Source organism: Cyprinodon variegatus, unplaced genomic scaffold (genome assembly GCF_000732505.1).
Source record: "Cyprinodon variegatus isolate N-32 unplaced genomic scaffold, C_variegatus-1.0 Scaffold1088, whole genome shotgun sequence".
In the NCBI taxonomy this organism is placed as follows: Eukaryota; Metazoa; Chordata; class Actinopteri; order Cyprinodontiformes; family Cyprinodontidae; genus Cyprinodon; species Cyprinodon variegatus.
This window is the reverse complement of record NW_015151541.1, coordinates 126,740-146,576: the sequence shown is the minus strand read 5'-3', so window position 1 is coordinate 146,576 and position 19,837 is coordinate 126,740. Positions and strand designations below refer to the sequence as shown.

At 36.8% G+C, this 19,837-nt stretch overlaps 1 protein-coding gene across 1 annotated transcript in view; it reads left to right on the top strand.

The window, feature by feature from the left end:
- ssfa2 (sperm specific antigen 2) overlaps positions 1 to 19,837 on the top strand; it is a 61,463-nt gene that overhangs the window by 18,031 nt on the left and 23,595 nt on the right. Inside the window, exons 2-10 of the mRNA XM_015400253.1 lie at positions 4,761 to 4,878; positions 5,832 to 5,987; positions 7,395 to 7,437; positions 11,799 to 11,848; positions 12,105 to 12,155; positions 17,797 to 17,836; positions 17,953 to 18,042; positions 18,761 to 18,908; positions 18,999 to 19,059. Coding sequence (XP_015255739.1) covers positions 4,812 to 4,878; positions 5,832 to 5,987; positions 7,395 to 7,437; positions 11,799 to 11,848; positions 12,105 to 12,155; positions 17,797 to 17,836; positions 17,953 to 18,042; positions 18,761 to 18,908; positions 18,999 to 19,059 — 706 coding nt within the window. The 5' untranslated portion in view covers positions 4,761 to 4,811. The remainder of the gene's footprint in view (positions 1 to 4,760; positions 4,879 to 5,831; positions 5,988 to 7,394; positions 7,438 to 11,798; positions 11,849 to 12,104; positions 12,156 to 17,796; positions 17,837 to 17,952; positions 18,043 to 18,760; positions 18,909 to 18,998; positions 19,060 to 19,837) is intronic.

Genomic DNA, 19,837 nt, shown 5'->3' with positions numbered 1-19,837 from the left:
AGTGACGTGAAACCTGTTTTTCTTCAAATTTTCAGTCGAAGTCTGCTCTCTTCTCAATGTTACAGACTGCAACTTTAAATTAATTTTTGTAGAATTACCTGTACTAGATTACCGGTAATTGAAATGCTGTTTATAACGGGTGTCCATCCATCCATTTTCCATCACAATGGAGATTTTAGAGAACCCAATTAACCAAACAGTCCTGTTTTTGGAGTGTGGGTGGAAATCAGAGTACCCGGAGAGAACCCATGCATTTAGAGGGAAAACATGCAAACTCAGTACAGAAAAACCCCAGGCTGGGAGTCGAACCCAGAACCTTCTCGCTGCAGGGCAGCAGTGCTACCCATCGCACCTATAATGGCTAGCTTAAAGAATAAAAGGAATGGCAGTGATGGTGCTTTGTTCAGGATGGGTGGCTTAGTGACTACCGCTGGGAACATTCATTTTGATGTTTGACTCTTTTTAAGACTGTTACCTGAAGAGCAGGACATGAAACAAGACCTTTGCAAAAAGAAAAACAGAAAGCTGAAGTTTAAAAGAGGAAACATGCTTATTGTCTCCAAGTTCTGATGTCAAAGTTCAGACATCGGTCCAATGAAAATATCAGGAGGGCCCAAATCAAGCAGCTTATGCGTATCTCCCATAAGCAGAAGCCTTCTTTTTTTTTTTTTTTTTTTCATTAACAGGAGCAGCTGACTGATAGACGGCTGCTGGAAAGTTTTTTTTAGATGTTTTTACGCTTAGGCTTTAGACTCAGCACAGGAAGTACTTCTCTTATTTATACTGTAATGTTTGCATTTTTCATCAATTGCCCCCCCTCATTAATTTTTTTTTTTTTTTGCATGACCCCCACCTTGTCAGTGCATTATGCTGACAATTTAAACACAGGAAATGTGGAGTGATCTGTAGATTGTTAAACCAAAATGCATTTTTGCAAAAAATAGATTTTTAGATATTAAAATGACTTTATTTCTATAGTCATTACAACGATGACTCAATGACAATTTTTACTATTCTATTAACAACTAGATATATATAGAAAGATATTGAATAAGAAATGTAAAATATCTTCAAGTAGTTATTTATTTATAATTATTTGCCCAATGAATCAGACATATCTTGTCTAATAAAAGAAGATATAAATGGTTGAAGTCTTTGTCATTGCTTACTGTTAGCAGGCTGTTGTCAGTGTGAACTGACAGATTGTACTGATACCATTAGCATTGACCTTCAATGTCTGCTGTTTTTAATGCAGGTCATTAATTCACATCTTTAGGATCTTTAAATCGCCTTTAGTTTGTAGTGTGTAATCTCAATGCGGAGTGAAGTAATCATGTTTTTAAGATGATGCAGCAGCCCATTTTGTTTTCATTATGCTGCCTGTTTGTCTGTTGTTGTTTTCTGGCCATCTAGTTTGTTTGCATATTCAGCAGAGAGCTAAAAATAAATGCGTCCCTAACTCTCACCCCCATCTCTTTCAGTCTTTTATTATATCTTTCTCTTGTACAGGAAGTTATCCCGCTCTTCTCTCTAAACAGTTATTTCCTGTTTCACACGTTCTCATTCAGCTTTGGCTGCACGCTCCTCTGGCTCTGTCAGTTTCTCTCCCTTCTAATCCTTGGTACTTTTCATTTTACTTCACCTCCAAAAGTATATGATGGGAACTGATTGGGTTTCTGTTGTATTTCAGGTGAGCTGAATAAGCACATTTGCACAACATTTAGACATCCTTTTATTTTTTGTGCACTGGAAAAGCTCTGCTGCATGGCATTCCCTCTGCTTGAGACCTTCAACATAATGGAGGCTCTCGCTGTGTTTTCAGTTTATGCAATAACAACATTGGACCATTTAAAGCAAATATCCTTCTGACATAGGAACAACACTAAAACTACAGTACTGTTTCACTTTAATACGCTACATCAAAGTAATTTTTACACATAGATAGATAGATAGATATCTCCTAGGGGAGCTCTGTATCCCTTTTGCCTGGACATGATGGCACGCTTTCATCATATTCTCTCAGAAACTTTAGATGAAGCTTCCCAAGAAAGGAATCTCTGCAACTGATGTAATTTTATAGCACTTTATGTTTAAAAAGTTGTCAATCTGGTTTAAGTCCTTTTATAATCTACAGGGGGTTGGCAAATATTATGCAGCTGAGTCAATCAAGGAAGTTGCTTGATATTTATTTTATGTAAAATCCCCCTCTGATAGTCAGTCACAGCATCCTCGTGTTGTTTTTGGACTCCCGACTTTGTGGCAATTTGTTCCTCTTATACTTTTCAGAAGATACTTTGTCCTACTCTCTAGACAACTGTATCCTCTAAAGCTCTAAAGTCTCTGGGGACTATGAACTCTCTTGTGTATTATATGTCAACGTATATTTCATGGCTTTAAAATAAAACTTCCAATGGATTCATTCTGGGTGGAAGTTTAGGGGAGCTTTTCCAGCTCCTTTGGATACAACTCCTTTGGAGTTTGTATACAGAAATCAGTTGCACCCGCCAATCAGAGTGGGTTTAGTATGGACTAATTGCACACAAGTAAGAGGAATAACACTTTATCATAATTTTACTCAAGTAATAGTAAAAAAGCATTTGATAAAAAAACATAAATTTAAGTAATGACTAATTCACCATATCTGATATTTAATATCATGTAAAGAAGACCAAAATGTAAAGTTATATGCACATTTGTGGTATTTTAAAGACTATATTAAAGTAATTTAAATTATGCAAGTGAAAGAGAGCAATTCCAGACACTTTTATAAACCAATTTTCTTATCATGAAACTTGAAATAGTCATTATAGGTTTAAGGAAGTTTGTTTACAAGAAAAGTAACCCTCATTGTGATGTAAACATTACCTAAAAGAAGAAAAGATATACAAACATATTTGTTGTTCAGTGCCAACTTGCCCATGGATGGAGTAGCCACACATTTTACTTGGTAAGAGAAGCGATATTAAAGGTAAAGTGGCGGATTTGCATGAATTTTTTAAAAGACCTTCCCTTTCCTCTTTAAAAAAATGCACATGCTCAACCCTTTACCCGCTCCGAGAGGGAACGCCTATTAAACGTACGTGAGAGCATGCACATGCCCATTTCTCCTCGTGCATGCTCTGTTTAAAAGTTGCTGTTTGCATCACTCATACAAGCTTGCTTACCAAAACATTTGCAATTTTTCCACTATGTCAGATTGACCACCGGTTGGTGAAAATAGGGACAAGCACGTAGGACGGCCTTATGTAGACATATCATCAGAATGATTGACAATTGGGAGCACTTATTTTGATGATCCACCCGCAAAAAGAACATCCTCAACGTCACCTTTAAGTAAAAAATATGAGTAGTAAAGAGTTTTTTTGTTTTTCTTTTTTAATCTTACTCATCTTTTAGCCTTGATCTTTTCAGAGTCTGAAGTTATCATACAAAGAATCCAGGATCCAACAGAGCATATATATACTACGTGCACTTTTCCCTTCACTTTCTTTTCTTACATTTCTTACTCATTGGTCTGTGCATTCGGGGTGCATACATTAAGCTGATCAGCATCATAATGTACGTTAAATGTGTTTCTTTTATTTTCTGCATAATGGATATTAATGTGAAACATTTAGCCTTTTTTTGCTTGGTTTATATAGGAGACTTTTTACAGGGGATGTTAAGGTTTAGACGGTTTAGTTTTTTTCCTTTCGCTGCAGAGGTAGACGTAACTGGAAACTACAGAAGACTTTGTGTTATTATGTGGTAGCAACATGTCGACCACAAGGCTGCGTAGACCTGTTTGCATACCCCGAGTTCTTCTCTTGTTTTACTGTATAAATGTAGCAGCTAAAAAATGGCTCCCAGGTTGTTCTTACAAAGATGCCTTCATTTTAGAAAGAGGCTATAAAATCTATGGAAAGGACATATTTATCACTGTCTTTCCTCCTCAATGCCAGTGGAGTTGCTGACTTGTTTGCTTTAAGACCAAATTTTAAAGCGCTCTGTGTTGGCCTCGTTTTCAGGTTTGGATGTTCTGTTCTGGACAGTCACACTGTTGCATCCTGTGTGGTTGTGTCTGTAATCTCAGCTGGCCTCCTGGTGGGTCATTAATAACTCAACGCCACACAACATCTTTTCCCTCCCTGTAGGTTCTTATTCAAGTGCCTTCATTTGACACTTTTGGAAGACAAAATATTTGTTTGTGAGAGGATGTAGTTTTTCCTTCTTTCATTCTAGCTGGTTTCATTTTTGTGTATGTTTTTTTTTCTTCATGTGCTGATCGGAAAATCATAATGATTTGAAGTGCATATTTTAAACAGTTTTTAGCTGTTTAGATAACCAATTTCCATGGATCTCATGTCTTACTGCAAATAGGAATCACTATTGGTATTCTTTGTGAATGATAACTCTTAATGACTGCGAACATTTCCAGAGTATATGAAAGCTCAAACTAATAAAGCAAAGCAGCTTAAGACGTTTAGCTTTCCTGTTATCTCTTTAAGATGACTCTTTGTCAGTTTGCTCCCTTACAGGGTTGGCCTGCGTCCTGTTGCACTCTAAATAAAATGCTGACTGTTTCCTTTTATCTACTTTCAACACCTCAGTTCTTATTTAGAATAGCGTATTTTTAGTCCTCAGCATGACCTGTTAGTACTGTTCAATCGGGGACAATCAAGCTGATGCTTATGAAACGGATTTCTTAGTGCATCTTTATTTACATGTTATGGTTAGTTCACCTACTGAGTTACCCACTAATTCCTTTGATTTTTCCGCAGCAATGCCACCTGCTGCAGATTTTCCTGCAGAGCCATCGGTCTTCTGACTGAATGACAAAAACCACAAGGCCCAAAATGGACGTTGGAGTTCTTGAAAGACAGATCAGTGCTGTTCCAGGTAAGAGTTTCTTACTTTTTAATCTTGCATCTCCTCAAATAAGTTCTTGAAAATTTGGAAAACGCTTGAAATTTTGGCATGTATCTGTAAGTATTTAACAGCTTTATTAGAAATGTCCAAGTTAAAAGTATAGCACAGATATGACCTTTAAACATTTATGCATAAGTGTAATGGAGGGTTATTTCAAATAAGTTCATGAGTTGGTGTTAGCAAGTGGGTGGAGGCTAATGCTAAGTCTGTGGCAGATTCCTCCATGCTGGGCAACTAGGAGCTTTCTCTTGAACTTATAAAGATATTTTTGTAAATTATTTGCATCAATTTATTACATGTATTTTTGAATTTTCTATTGAAATGTTGACCCCAGAGTCATAACAAGGTAGGGGGAAGTTGTCTTTTTTTCTTTTTAATTTATGTATTTATTTATATTTTTTTTTTTGTTGTGCAACTCAGCCAATCAGCCGCTCTAATCGCAGCCATTGACTGATGGGTTAAATTGTCAGCATACATTGTTTCATATATGTCTGCTGCATAGATACCATTATATAAATGAATACAGTAAAATTGTATAATGTGTACTTAAATGAATTAGAAATTATAATTTAATAGGTATTTTAATTATTAATGGCACATTATATGATCTAAATGTACGTCTCATGATAAATGTATATTAAATATATCAATTGAATGTTTCATTATTTGACGTGAAATTTATTGGCAATTTAATTTTTTTTAATAGTATATTTGGTCTTTGGATTTTCTAATTGTTAACCCTCCATACTTTGTCTGATTGCAGCCTTTTGATTGTTGTTGTTTTTATCAGGCTGAGGAGTCGTCACTTATTTAGACTCTGCAAGTTTGAACTTATTCTGTTTTCTGTTGACAAGCTGGCTAACCTGACAGACAACATCTTAGCATTCATACAGGTTCTTTGTTGTTGTTCGATTGATCCTCAGATCCCTCTGTTGGGCCTGTCACCATTGCCAATGAGCGGCGTCAAGCCTGGGCCAGAAGCAGGGACTCCATTGGGCAAGGGTCAAAAGCAGACCGCTGTGAGCCTCAGCAGCCCCAGCAGATCCAAAGCAATGGGAAAACACAGAGCCAAGAACCAGGTTAGACTAAAGTGTCAGAAATGCTAAGATTACTGCCTAAATGAGAACCATTCCTGATGGTCCCATCTGATTATTCATAATATTTTCCTTAAACACAATAGAAGAAAAAACTCCTCCAAACATGAGGTTTAAAGTCAAATCAATTTACAGGGATCTAAGTATCTTTTTTGGAAGCAGAATATTTCTGAAAAATCCAGACATTCATTTTATTTTAAACATATTTTAAGAGCTAATAGTCATATCATTTAGACACACTGACTCTTTACTATGCAATTATTATAATGAAAGTGTGGATTTCCTTTTTTTGTTTAAATCCATACAAGTCTGCCAACATTTAAAAGTAATCTATAACTTCCTGTTTATCTGGGGAATTGACCTATCTCAGGGGCTTATTTGTTGTACATACTATTGAAATTTGTAGAGATACACAGATATGCTTACAAAATAAAGTAGATGAGTGTTAATCTTGAATACTCATAATCTAGGTCACTTAGGCTACGTTGACACTGTATAGCCGCCTTGATGCTCAATTCCGATTGTGTTGTGAAATCCAATTTTTTTGCGTTGCCGTTCACATATCCAGATATATGCGACTTGTATGTGATCTCCTGTGTAAACTGCATCCATACAGCTTATGTGTCCCGTATGCGCAGTAGAGGACGCAATGACGTGACAAGACAGCATGCTTCATGTTTACGGAAGTAAACATGGATGTAGTGCTGGAGTGCATCTAGCAATCTTTCCAAACCTTAAAACCTCAATCTTTTCAAGATGGTTAAAAAAAATACTGCTCTCCGCACCATCTTCCGCCATGGTGTTTGTTTTTTGTTTTCCCGCTTCTGTGTAGCAAGAAGCAGAATAGTGACCTATGTTGGTTACTAATGGCGTTCAGATGGGATGAATGCGACACAGGTCGCATTTGAAAAGATTAGATTCGTATCTGATCCAGGACCACATAGCCAAATGGCCTGGGTCAGGTTGGAAAAAAATCAGACCTGTGTTCCGACTGTCATGAAAAGATCAGATCAAGGTAGCCTTAGATCACAGAACCAAAAAAAGGTATATTTTCGAGTGGGAACCTCCTCTCATGAACTCTAATGTTTCTGGCTAACACATCTGGCATTCCAATGGTAGTTGACATGTTCATAATCATATTGTGCCCGCTTACATGGTAGAGTAAGTGTGGGGAATAGTTTTTAGAGCCATTATGATAAAATACTGACTTATTTTTCACATCCTAAACTGTGTGGATTATTCTCTACTGTTTGAACTGAAGCCTCATTTAGGATCTACAGACTGAATTGCTGTGTTCATGCATTGGTATACAAGTTTTCTAGAAGTTTGTAATCCCTGCAAAACGTCTGCTGGAATAATGCTCTAACATGCTAACCTGTTTTTTTGTGCCAGGACAAGTTCCTAGCAAGATTGCGACCTGGCTGATTGATTGCAGGTATAGTATTTATTTACTGATTCTCATTCAGGGTTTTTTCAGAGTGTCAATAATAATTATTGAGCTTTATTGATTTATTGAGAAATTTACGTCTATGCCCTAACCACGAGCCTCCACTCCCCACAATCACAAAAAGGACATTTTAAAAAAGTATTGTTATAAATGGTAAACGATAGAGGAATTATTTGCATATATATTGTATGAATTAAAAACAATCCTCTGGACTTGGTTTCTAAGTTTGAAGGCAAAAAAAAAAAAAAATGTCCTGGATGGGAAGCGAAACGTCTTCAAACAGACCAAGTCCAGTGGATTGTTTTTGTTGGAATGACTATGACCTGGATGACTGACAATCTTCCCCAGCATACATATTGTTAAATATCTGCTAATATACTTGATGGAAATAGAAGATTTTGGGCGGGGGAAGCTTTAAGCCAACTAGCTGGTTCAGTAGCATTTTTCTCAACTGATTTTGTTGCTCATTATTTTTTTCCTTTTTATTTTCTCATGGGTTTTTAAAAGTGGCGTGTGTGGCGTATCAGTTTCTGACGTTTGATCGGCACGAAGCCAAAACCTTAGGCATACAACATGCAGAACTTCCAAAAACAAGACTTGTAAGGAGGGGACCAACGCCCAGTGATAGAGCACATGATCTTTAGAGAACTATGAGGCAGAGGGAGAAAGGAAGAAACTGACAGCAGACGGAAAGAGAGGCAGAAAAAGAAAAGGAGAGTAAACAGAGGAGGGGTTCCTCCTGCTGTGTCAACATTGTTATCATAGGCTCACATGGTTTCAAGCACTGCCGCCCAGAACCGTGCACACTGCTCTGACGGACGTGACACAACGTCTTAGCAGCCGCATTAACAGCTGTCTGGTTACAATAGCATCAGCTGTAGGCACCAAAAGCTTACCTGGCTCATCATGGTGGAGTCTGGGTCAACTTTCCATATGTAGCAGCTGTGCATTGTTGCACTTGTTGCCTCACCCTTGATGTGCGTATAAAGGACATAAAGTTTTTTCCAGTGATAAGAGCTGCAGTTTGTGCAACAGCTCAGCGTTCCCAGCAACCAGCTGGATGTCGCTCAGACCTCCTGCTACTAAAATAAGCCAGTGTGTTAACTAGTTAGCTTTGGTTACCTAGTCGGGGCAGCAGAATACCAAAAACAATCTTTAAAAACAAGATACATTTCCATATCATCTAAGTAGTAGTTATTTCCTCCTCCTGAGAGGCAGCTGAGTTTATTTATGACAGATGGTAAAACTTGATTGCTTAGACACTGTTTGACAGCTGCTTCACATGGATAACTATAACAAAGCAGGTGAGGCATTGATGTGTAGGTATAGTGAGCCTGCTTTGCACCGATTGACCTTACCACAATAGCTCAAGAAGCGTTACATAAAGTCAGTGTCGGAGTTCACTTTATATATGAAACCATTTTTTTGTTTGTTTTTTCCGTCCACATCCTGGAGCTTCTTTTCAAGATCAGACGGCTATATTTACTCTTTTGTTGATCCTCTGGTATAGAATTTGATACAATATTAATCATAACTATCATTTTTTTTTTTTTTATGAATAAAAAAAATAATAAAACTAACATTATTGTTAATGATGGTCACAATGTTTAAAACTGGAGGAGAAATGGCTGCACACCCTTTTGTCCAATTTGACATTTTAGGGTTTATATACGGAGAAATAAAGTATATAGCTTCTGATATTAAGTGGCAGCTAAAATAGTGCTTTTGTTTTTTGTTTTTTTTGTGAGAAGCACCAGTCAGAATTTTAAGGATAGTTCTTGATTCATTTATTTTTTTAAAGCATTGACCTGCGTCAAGCATTCCAGCCATGAGTCATTAATTGTTTCTTCTTGGCGTAGAGGAAGTATTACGCCACTGTGTGAGATAGCAGCCGCAGTAAACCAGTTTTTTTTATTACTAATATTTTGAAACAACGTCTCAGTAGCTCAAAAGTTGGCAATTCAAGATCTCCTTAGGATCTTTTATTGGACGTTTGTGTGGCTAGAATTGCAAAAACAGTCTCCCGTGTTTATGCCTCAGAGAATGTAGATCTCAGCCCTATTTGTGAGATTTCCAAAAGGCTGCAGACATTAAAATGTTTGTCAGGAATTGTGAAAGACAGAGGTTAGGAGCTCAAGAGCCTGAACAAAAGCCAACTTTTTCTGCGCTCCATTCAGCACTCCTTTTATTTGCTTATGATCCCAGCCTACTGTGATTTATAAAAGAAAAAAATGCAGTACTTGAACATGTTTGACATTAAGTATTGATATAAACTTTGGCAAAACTGAAAATTATTACCCTTTTAGGATAAATAAATTATTTTCAAATTAAATAGAATTAAATAGATATTGTGTGTTGTTGCTGCAGCCTAATCATATCAGGCAGATCCAACAAGGAGCTCAGTCACTGGACACACAGGTTTCAGGTATTAACGCTTTAGGAAGTGTGACTCAGGAAGGGGGGAGAGGAGGATTATCACAAAAGGACAGCGGTGAAAGTACTTGTTGCTGGAGAAAAAAGGAAGAACTTGTGTCACTCGTTTGTGTCACTGCGCTCGTTTAGCAGGATGATGAAATTACTTTAGACATGTTGTAGGTTGAGAGAGTTCTACATCTGTGGTCAGTGTGTCTTTCACCCTGAACAACTACAGACTATTTTCACAACATCAAGTCTGCAAAAAAATGCAGTTTGAACCTGATAGAAGTTTTGCTCTCTCTCGCCATCTTGCAGCCATATTAAGCCACAGATTTAAAAGCTGTTTTCTTTGAACCAACTTTTTACATCTCTGAGCAGCCTTTAAATTAGCTTTTTCCTTAATCTTTCCTATAATACTCAACTTAAAGGACCACTTTTCTAAGTTATAACCCATCCCAGCTAGGTATAGTCATTTTTGGACGAGCTGATTATTTAGGGATTATTATCCATATCAGATAAACTCCGACAGATTTATCAGTACATTGCTGTTTTTTCTATATATGTCTTTGTAACCCCACAATCATGTTGTGAAAAAGTATTAACAATAAAACAAATTAAAAAGGGTTAATGTTTGAATTATCTTGGATTTAAACATGTCTTTCTGTATGAAAAGTATATTGGTAGTCCATTGCTGCCATTACAATCTTTGTTATTTAATCTGATCTTTTTCATAGAAAGCATTTTAGATTATAAAAAGGTAACAGATTTGATTCCAATGATCCTGCTTTGTATTTAAAGGCACACAGTGTAACTTTTGTCCACTAGGTGCGCTATACCTGTAACTGACCGTATTTTGCTTCTACTAAACATAAAAAATAATAACAAATATATATTACTGTATACTAGGGGTGGAACGGTTCACAAAATCCACGGTTCGGTTCACGGTTTTGTGGTCACGGTTTTCGGTTCGGTTCGGTATATGTTAATTGTTAGGAAAATCTATTATGTCTTGTATAGTACAGCACGTGTTGCACAATGCTTGCACACTGTTGCACTTTTATCCACAGCTTTCTTTCCGCCGTCATCGTAGGTCACTCTAAATGCAAAGCGGTCCCATACAGCAGACCTATAAAGTGCTGCTGGCGCGTCTTCCAACTCCTGTTCTTTCCCACTCGCCATACCCACACAATTCTCCACAACAACTGATTTTTTTTCTGCTACAGCCGGCTACGCTGCTTTGCTTCTTTTTGTTTACTACTGGTGGTTGGCTTTGGTCGCAGTACCGCCACCCTCTGCTCTGGAGTGTAAACGCTTCGCCTATGAGAAAAAGGAGCTGCGCATGAACCGAACGCAACACACACGAATCGAACCGAGACAGTCGAACCGAACGGTGTGGACGGTTTTCATAAACCGTTCCATCCCTACTATATACTAGAAGGGAAGTGGTAACTTAGCAGTCTAATGATAAAATTGAGAAAAGACAGTCGGTTTTACATCTGGCTTCTTCTTTCAGCCAGCTTCAACAAATAAACTCCTTGTCTTTCCTCGACTGTTGTCTTTCCTCAGGCACGATCCCTTTCACGTTTTCTCTTTTTAGCCTATTTAGAAGATTACAATTTTTCCTTGCCTCAGCCATGACCAGTAGTTGAAGCAGAAAAATAGTAGAACAATAGCTCAATGACCATATAAGAGCCCGTGGCCACAGGTCACATGACTTGGCCAATGATGGCGAGTCTTCTCCCAACTTACATAGTCGGTATTTCAAGAGAGGAGTTCCGCTTGTGTCAAGCACTGTATATTGGCCTAAGGAATCCTTTAAAATGCGTCAACTCTTTAGGTCACAAAGTCTGCAGTGTGCCTTTTTATAGAAATCTTTTTTTTTTAAGTTAGGTTTTTAATTAAGGTTCATAATATACTTTTATTTTCTTGTCCAGAACTCCAAATGGAGCATCACTGGAAGAACAAAGTACTCCTCCCAGCAAAGGTAATCCATTGTTTCTTATGTTTTTGCCAAATATGTAGCAAGGATTAGTATTTACAACTGGTTTTGCAATTTTACTGATTTTCATTCTTACCACAAATTACTTTGGTAGTAGGTAATACACTGACTTCTCAAAACTAATCATCACAACCCCTGTACAACAAAGCAGAAAGCAGACGGTCCCTTTAAGTGCTTGTGTAGCTATTTCGTCACTTCACCACATTGTATTTACTCTAGCTATGCATGTCTGTGTGAACAGGAGTGAGAAACGGCTGCAGCTTTGAAGATGACCTTTCATTGGGAGCTGAAGGTCAGTTCAGAGGAAAACTTACAATACAAATCAGATTAGAAATGTCTGCTCATTGTTAACAGTTTCCTCCATTTCTCTGTTTAAAAATGTGATTTCAATAATCAAACCTTATCCCAAATGGCAGGTGTAGCCTCTATTCTTAAAGGTTTCAGTGGATAAAAAAGCAGTTGTTTTAGAAGTGTGAGATGTTTTGTACCGTCTCATTATCAATGACTTTTAATCTGCAGGGAGAGTTAAATGCTTCCCAACTTTGTTTGTTAAGATTAAGTTATGTTTGGTTTTAAATTAAAATATAACTACTTCAGATGTTTCTAAACAAACTTTAGGTTTTTATTAGCGTTGTCCCACAGGACTCCAGTGAGTCCAAACATTAGAAATCCAGATGCTAACTTAAAACATAGTCATAAACTATTTTTAAAGCCACAAGAAAGCACATTTGTAAACAATCTTTATATTTTATAGCCATATTTTTTTTATATAATTCCATATCTCTCTTGGTATTAGTTACAGCTGAATAAAGCCAACTTGTGAATGCAGTAGAAACAATTACATGTGCAGCCTCAGTCGTATCAGTTCCTAGTGTGTGAACGTGTTTAAATGAGGTTCAGATCTCCTCCAAACAAAACAGTGTCAGCAGAATAAACAGAACATCTTGTGGCACTGCGCTCCATTCCTCAGTCCTGTTTCTTCATGAAGGAAAAGCAAACAGTTGGTAGAAGTGTGGAAAGACACCACATGCATGGCTGCTTCTCCTCTGAGTGTGTGTACCTTGGTCATTCTTGTGATCTGCTGTGAATACACGAGTAGAGGCTCCGGTGCTAAGAAGAGCAAACACATAATGGCCTGTAATGACCTGGCTTTGATGCTGCGTTTGGGTTTGTAGGTCATCTGGGCGATTCTTGCCCCGAAAGGAGGATACTGATTAGTTGATGGCTTGAATTTATAGATTTAACCTTAAACATACTGTAAAGACACAACGGTTCACGTTCCACTAATAACTCCTCTTGTTTGGTTAACTGAAGACATTTAGACTCGAAGCAGAATCTGTGATAATGTTTGATAAATGTTTTACTAAAGTGGCCAAATATTTATGCATCCTATCCAAGGGTTTTCTTTTTTTTGACAACGACTTTTCTAAATTAAGGTGATCAATGCTGGACAAAATACTCAACAGTAGTACTTGAGTAAAAGTATTGATACTCACAGTCAAGTCTAACTCGCCTACAAGTAAAAGTTACACAGTCAAATAATCTACTCAAAGTATTGAAGTACCCACTTTTGAAAATACTTAAGTATTCAATTATCACAAATTACATTTTCTTTTATCAGTACAATCAGTGTCATTTTAAAGAACTTGTAACTTTCCTACACCACCTGATGTATTGATGCGTAGAACTATCTGCAACAGATTCTACGGCATCCTTAAAGATGGGGAGTGGCGGCCTAGTGCTAAGGGCGTTACGCTTGGATCCCAGAGGTTCTAAGTTCAAGCCCCACTCCCACAGACTGCCACTCTGGGTCCCTGAGCAAGACCTTTAAGCTCACACTGCTCCCCAGGGACCGCACAATGGCAACCCACTGCTCCACAAAGGGAATGGTTAAATGTAGAGAGTTAATTTCATGCTTTATACTTGTGAAAATTCAGGGACAATAAAGTAGAATTCTTCTTCAACAACTTCAGCATCAAAATGCTAAAAAAAAATAAGGATGGCCATTTTGATGGTTCTTTCTAATTCAAAAACAAACCAATAGAAAACAGGAGTGTGTTGATTCTCTTCACACTTTCCCTATAGAATAGAGGTTTAAGGTTGAATCTATTATGATTACAAAGAAACTACAGCTCTGATTGGAGAACTCATCCTACTGAACAACTTGGCCACATGGCAACAACTACAGCTTTTAATAAAAATATAAACTAATATCTACACTAAGTTTCTCGCATTTGTGGAACATTATTAAATCTCTAAAAAAGTGGTGTGCAAATTTAATCCTAAGGGCCGCTATCTTGCATGTTGAAATTGCATTTCAAGAAAGAAAAACAGCAACAGCGGATTAAAAAGCTAAGCTGAGCCAAAAGGAGCAAGAACTAGCAGCTTCCTAGAAATGGAGTGGAGAACGTACAGTATTTTACTTTGAAATGTAGTGGAGGGAAAGTCATGTTTCCCTCCCAAAAAATGACTCAAGTAAAGTTAAGATACTCAAAAAAATAAATAAATAAATACTTGAGCACATTTATCAAGTAAATGTACTTTGTTACTTTCCACCTCTGGTGTTTGGCTGCAGCTTATCCAGAAGAAATAAACAAATCATATTATTTTTTAGCATTTCCAATTTTTTTTTCTTCAAAACGTAAGCTACCAGTTAATTTTTTCCCTCCAAACCCTTAAATAAAACATAACATTAAATGTTATTTCTAGCGTCCTGCAATGAGCTGTCGATAATTATGTTGGTAGAGTACATGATGTCACACTGTGAGAGAGAGAATTTGCTGTAAAACAGGATTTTACTGATATTTTAAAACAAAGAGATAATGAAGCTTATTTTAATTTTTTCAGGTATTCGGTATTAGCCATTAGTACAGTTGGTGTGCTTTTATTTTTCTTAAGAAAACAGTCTGTGTGTATTTCCTAGAGACCCTTTAACTTTTTATCTGCAGGAAGCACTGCTCTATTGCTCTCCCGTGACTAAAGTGATTGTAAAAATGTCTTAATGTGTCAAAAAACTTTTTTCCTTTTTCCTCAAATGAATTCCTGCATCTGGTCGCATGGTCACATGACTCATTCAATGAATAATTCGACCCTCTGAAGCTACATAGGGGAGGTTTTGAGAAGAGCAGCCTGTAAATAGCAGACTTAAGGATCATATATCTCAAATTTAGCTCTAGTTAGAAGATATGCGTTTTTTAATCCTTTTTTAAGGTTGTTTTTAATCTAGAGAACCTCAAACAGAAGTGAAGTGTGACAAACAGGTTCCATTAATGTAGGAAAATGGAAATAAATGAGGATTTTTACAACAGCAAATATTTTAAAACAGCCAAATCAGTCTGTTTTGAAAGCAGCACAACTTTTCGCAATATATTCCAAATATCCAGAAAATACAGCATTCTCACTTGTATTGAAATTTAAAGTGATGTCAAACAATAGTTAAAATGTGTCTGTATAAGTTATTGTCAAAGAAACAGAAACGAGGACCATTCCTGTAAATTTTAACATTTCCTTTGGATTTTGGCCTTGTATATACCTTAATACAAAATCGTTGGACATCCTAAGGAAAAATGAAACTATCTACAGGATCTCACGATTTTTTTTTAAAGAACTTTTAAGATGTTTAACAAATAATTGATATATTAACTGGGAGAAGCCCAATTCCAAAGTTATTGTCTTATTTAATAACAGTTTTAGCTTATTAATTGTGGAAATTTCTTTTGTGCTAAAATACTGATTTAAATTGGTCCAATTATGTGTTCTAAGTTATGTCAATACAATCATATAAACCTATAGACACAATATAAAATGTTCTCTTTTCCAAGTGATCGGTGATGTGAAGATGCAGTTCTCTTGTTTCTTGATCTCATAATGTTTTTCTTTTTTGTTGTTGTTTTTGTTCTTGATTGTTATCTAAAGCCTAAAAGTTTGACTAATACTCAAAAGATATCAGTGTGAAAGCTGCTAGAGCACAAAGTAAAACTTTTAAAACCCAGACATGTTACTGTATTACGACATTTATTTTAAGCTGTGCAAAAAATAAAAAGTGGAAAACTTTTCTACAGTTGTTTTTAAGAGATTTGTGTTTTTGGATCTTAAAACTTTTTTCTTTAATTTAAGCTGCCAAGAGCTTTGATAAATCCCTTTTAAATAGGTGAGATCAAAGGCTACCGCAGGGATTTTGAGTAGATATAATTGTAGCCTAAACCGAGATAAAGAAGAATAAATGTCGAGCAGGAAACAGGTTTATTTTGTCTGGGAAAAGCATTTGGATTAAATCCAGAGATTATTTGGCAAAGAGGATATAAATAACACAGTATTTCCTCAAAATAAAGTCATTGTTTTCTGAACAAATGACTTCCATCTTATCATGTCTTTTTTTTTTTTTTTTTTTTTTTTTTTTTTTTTTTTTTTTAGAAAGAATGAAATGAATGTGAAAGTATTTCAGGATTTAAATGAGAGATTTTGTGTTTTTTAAGTGCAGTGATTGTGTTCAGAGTAATTTATATCGAGGGAGCTAATGTCTCATGTACAGCAAAAACACTTTGTAGATGTCATGTACCAACAGATCCTAATTGACCATAATGGTATTTAATAATATAAGGATGGGGCAGGAACAGATTAAAGTCTTAACGGCTGAGCAGGATGGCAGTGAATTAGTAAATTAAATGTTTCAGAGCAGACAGGGTGGACCTGAAAGAGTGAGTTGGCGGATGCAGCCGATCCTTCGTTATCTTTTGCTTCCTTAATCCAGCCGTCTGTCAGAAGAAAGCATGAAAAGTGGAAAAGGGAGAGAGATGTTGACAAGCTGGCAGGTCTCAACAGGTTCTTTAGTATATCTCATACCTCCATTCCATGTCTTTAAGTCCTCATGGACAATACTGTGAACGGTGGTAACGCATAAGATAAAGTTAAATGTAAATTAATGTCTGTGTAAGGAGGGGGAAAAAACACAATTAAAGTGATCTAAATGGGATATTAGTGTTTTTAAGCTGGAAATGTGGACGTTTAGTAACTTATTTTGTCAGATAAGATCAGACTTGTGACAGTTCAGATGTCTGATGGTGGCGAATCTTTCTGAGAGAGCAGGTCTCTATCCTGCTGCACAAACAACTCGACTATTAGGGAAAAGAAAATGCACTGCCTGTCATCTGGCCTATGTATGGCCTATCCAGATGTGGTGCTTTCATTAGCTATGGATAATAAGGCATTTTTAAAATTGTATTTATGTACCGGTAGTTATCTTTTATATTTGGGGTAGAAATTTGCTCCTACAAGATGAGCTTTTAACCGGATGAGTGGTCGCAAAATCTGATAGGGAGTTCTCTCTTCTGTGGATGTCATAGAAGCAATCTTATAATGGCTGTAACAGGGTTTTTAAAAATCATTAGAGTCATTATAAATAATTAATGACCCGAATTACACACAAGGTAGGATTATGGATCAAACCATTTGGAATATGATATGAACAAAGATATTACTCTTTAAACCAAGTAATGTTTAGTTGTTGTATTTTTTTATTTTTTATTTTAAAAAGCACACACAGTATTAAAAACAACTTTTGTTGTTTTTTAATAAAACTAATTTTAAGGGTGCTTTTATTCAATTTAGGAGTATTCTAGCACCCCCAAAAATAGGCTCAAAACACCTATTATCTAAAAGTTTATAGTCTTGTTTTTTACTCCTCTGGTAAATCCTTTTTGTGAACATATGGAATTTTATTCTTAATTTTTAAACATTAGCTTAACTTTTGATCTGAATTTTTCTTCTCCATGCCAGATTATTGAAATCTCTACATGTTTAAAATGTTTACTTAAATCTACCATCACTCATGTCAAAACACAAACGCAAAGATATTTAAACTTTTTCACTCGTTACATTAAATCATTCTGGAATATCTATTGACGTATGATTCCTTTGCATTTTTGTCTCTGCAGCCAATCACCTTCAGTCAGAGAATAATAAAACTAAGCCCTGGTGAGGTCCTTTTTTTTTCATATCACTCTTATCATTTGGTGTATGAGGATTTATATCCTCATCATCTCCTATTCCTCCAATCTTTGTACATCATTGTTGCTCTGTTTTCTGTCTAGCTTTGTGGCGGATCAGAAAAGGACTCGTTATAAAGAGATGGGGAGAAGTATGAACTCCACCGGATCAGGAAAGAGCAGCACTGTGTCCAGGTCAGTTCAAACCATTAAATTTCCTTCAGACTAACGGAGGCTTATCCAACATGGAGACAAGAGCTTCAAGTTGGAAAAACTTCTAGTTACACTTAATATAAATGCTCCAATTAGTCAAAAATATTGGATCCGGTTTGATTTTTAAATCCAGGCCTAGTTTCCAACAAATGGATAAGACTTTAGCTAGCAAGCAGTAGTCATTTTATTTTGAATTCAAGTTTTAAGCAGTTATTAAGGTTGATTGTTGAGAATCATGAAGATGTGCCTCCATGTTTTGGACATATGTAGATCTACAAGATTATGAATGTGCCAGGCAAAACTATTAATACCTCTGAACCTTTTTAATATATTGCCATTTTATAACACAACTTTCTTTTTTTTTTTTTTACACAAAATATTGACCATTTTTTTCCCCTACCCACTTCAGCTATTATCTTTTATGCATTTAAAAAATGCATTATCGTTTGTTTTATCCATACAAAATTTTCAGGGCTCATTTTGTGACTCAGTTATCTGGGATAATTTTACAGGTAGATTATAAGAATTAATGCATGTTAGGTTTCATTTATCAATCACTCATTCACCATTAGCAAGCTTGGGTATAGTGATAACCCTATTGGCTGCCCTATCAATTTGATTTCCCTCGTGGCTCTGGTTTTTCAGAAATGCTGGCAGACTGTGGCGTATCCTGGGTTTCTAACAGTTTGTCCGTTAACAGTGTTTCAGAGTTGCTGGACCTGTATGAGGAGGACCCTGAGGAAATTCTTTTAAATCTGGGTTTTGGTCGAGAAGAACCCGACTTGTCCTCAAAGATCCCCGCACGGTTCTTCAACAGCACCTCTTCGGCAAGAGGCATTGACATCAAGGTAGTGTTGTCTTTAAATTAAAATAATACTTGGAATGACGCACAGTTATAGCACTTAATTACAGATTTTTTTTTAATGGTTTATCTGTAGGTCTACCTGGGGGCTCAGCTGCAGCGCATGGAACTGGAAAACCCCAACTACGCTCTAACCAGTATGTACCTCCATCACCTTCTGCTTTCCTTTGTCCCCTCTACAGTGTTTTGTGGGTTTTCTGGGCCCATCCCTAGTAGCTCAGGCGTTCAGTTCAGGGAGGTGTTTGCAGGGAGCGCTTCAGAGCTTTGCATCCTGAAACTGTCTGCAGAGGAAGTGAAGCGCATTGACTGTGCGTGCGTGTCCTGTTCCCAGCATTACTGTGGGGTTTTGTTGGGGTCCTTCAGCTTTTTTAGCTGTTCTGCCAACTGCCTGGACTACACTGCCAAAGAGAACAAAGATGTGTTTGTCCCAAACAACCCCCCACACACACACACACACTCCCACTCACCGAACTGCTCTCCTAACATCCTGGCCTCTTTTTGTTATTGAAGTTTGCTCTGCTTGAAGGTATTGGATCAGTAACTGAGCACACACAGCTGATCGTTTTTATTTTGGCAGTTTTATGGTCTCAGAGGCTTAAAAGTCCTTTGCAAGAAAATGCATCTTGTTTCAGAGCTAGAATCTGTGTCGGTCTTCATGTCAGGAGGGTGTTGAATAGGTTGTGCAAGTAGAATATTGTGAAAGCAGCTTTTAAATCCCCGGTTCTGTTCAGTTTGATGCAAAGAGGACTGTTGGCAACTAAAATATCTATTTATTTCCAAGCCTAGGAGGAAGTGCTGCGTTTTCACATGTTGCTGTGTTTTTCAGGCATGATTCAGAAGTGTATGTTGTTCAAACCCTGAAATAGATATTTATTAAACAGAGATTTTTCTGTTCTGTAAGGACAAGCAAGGGGG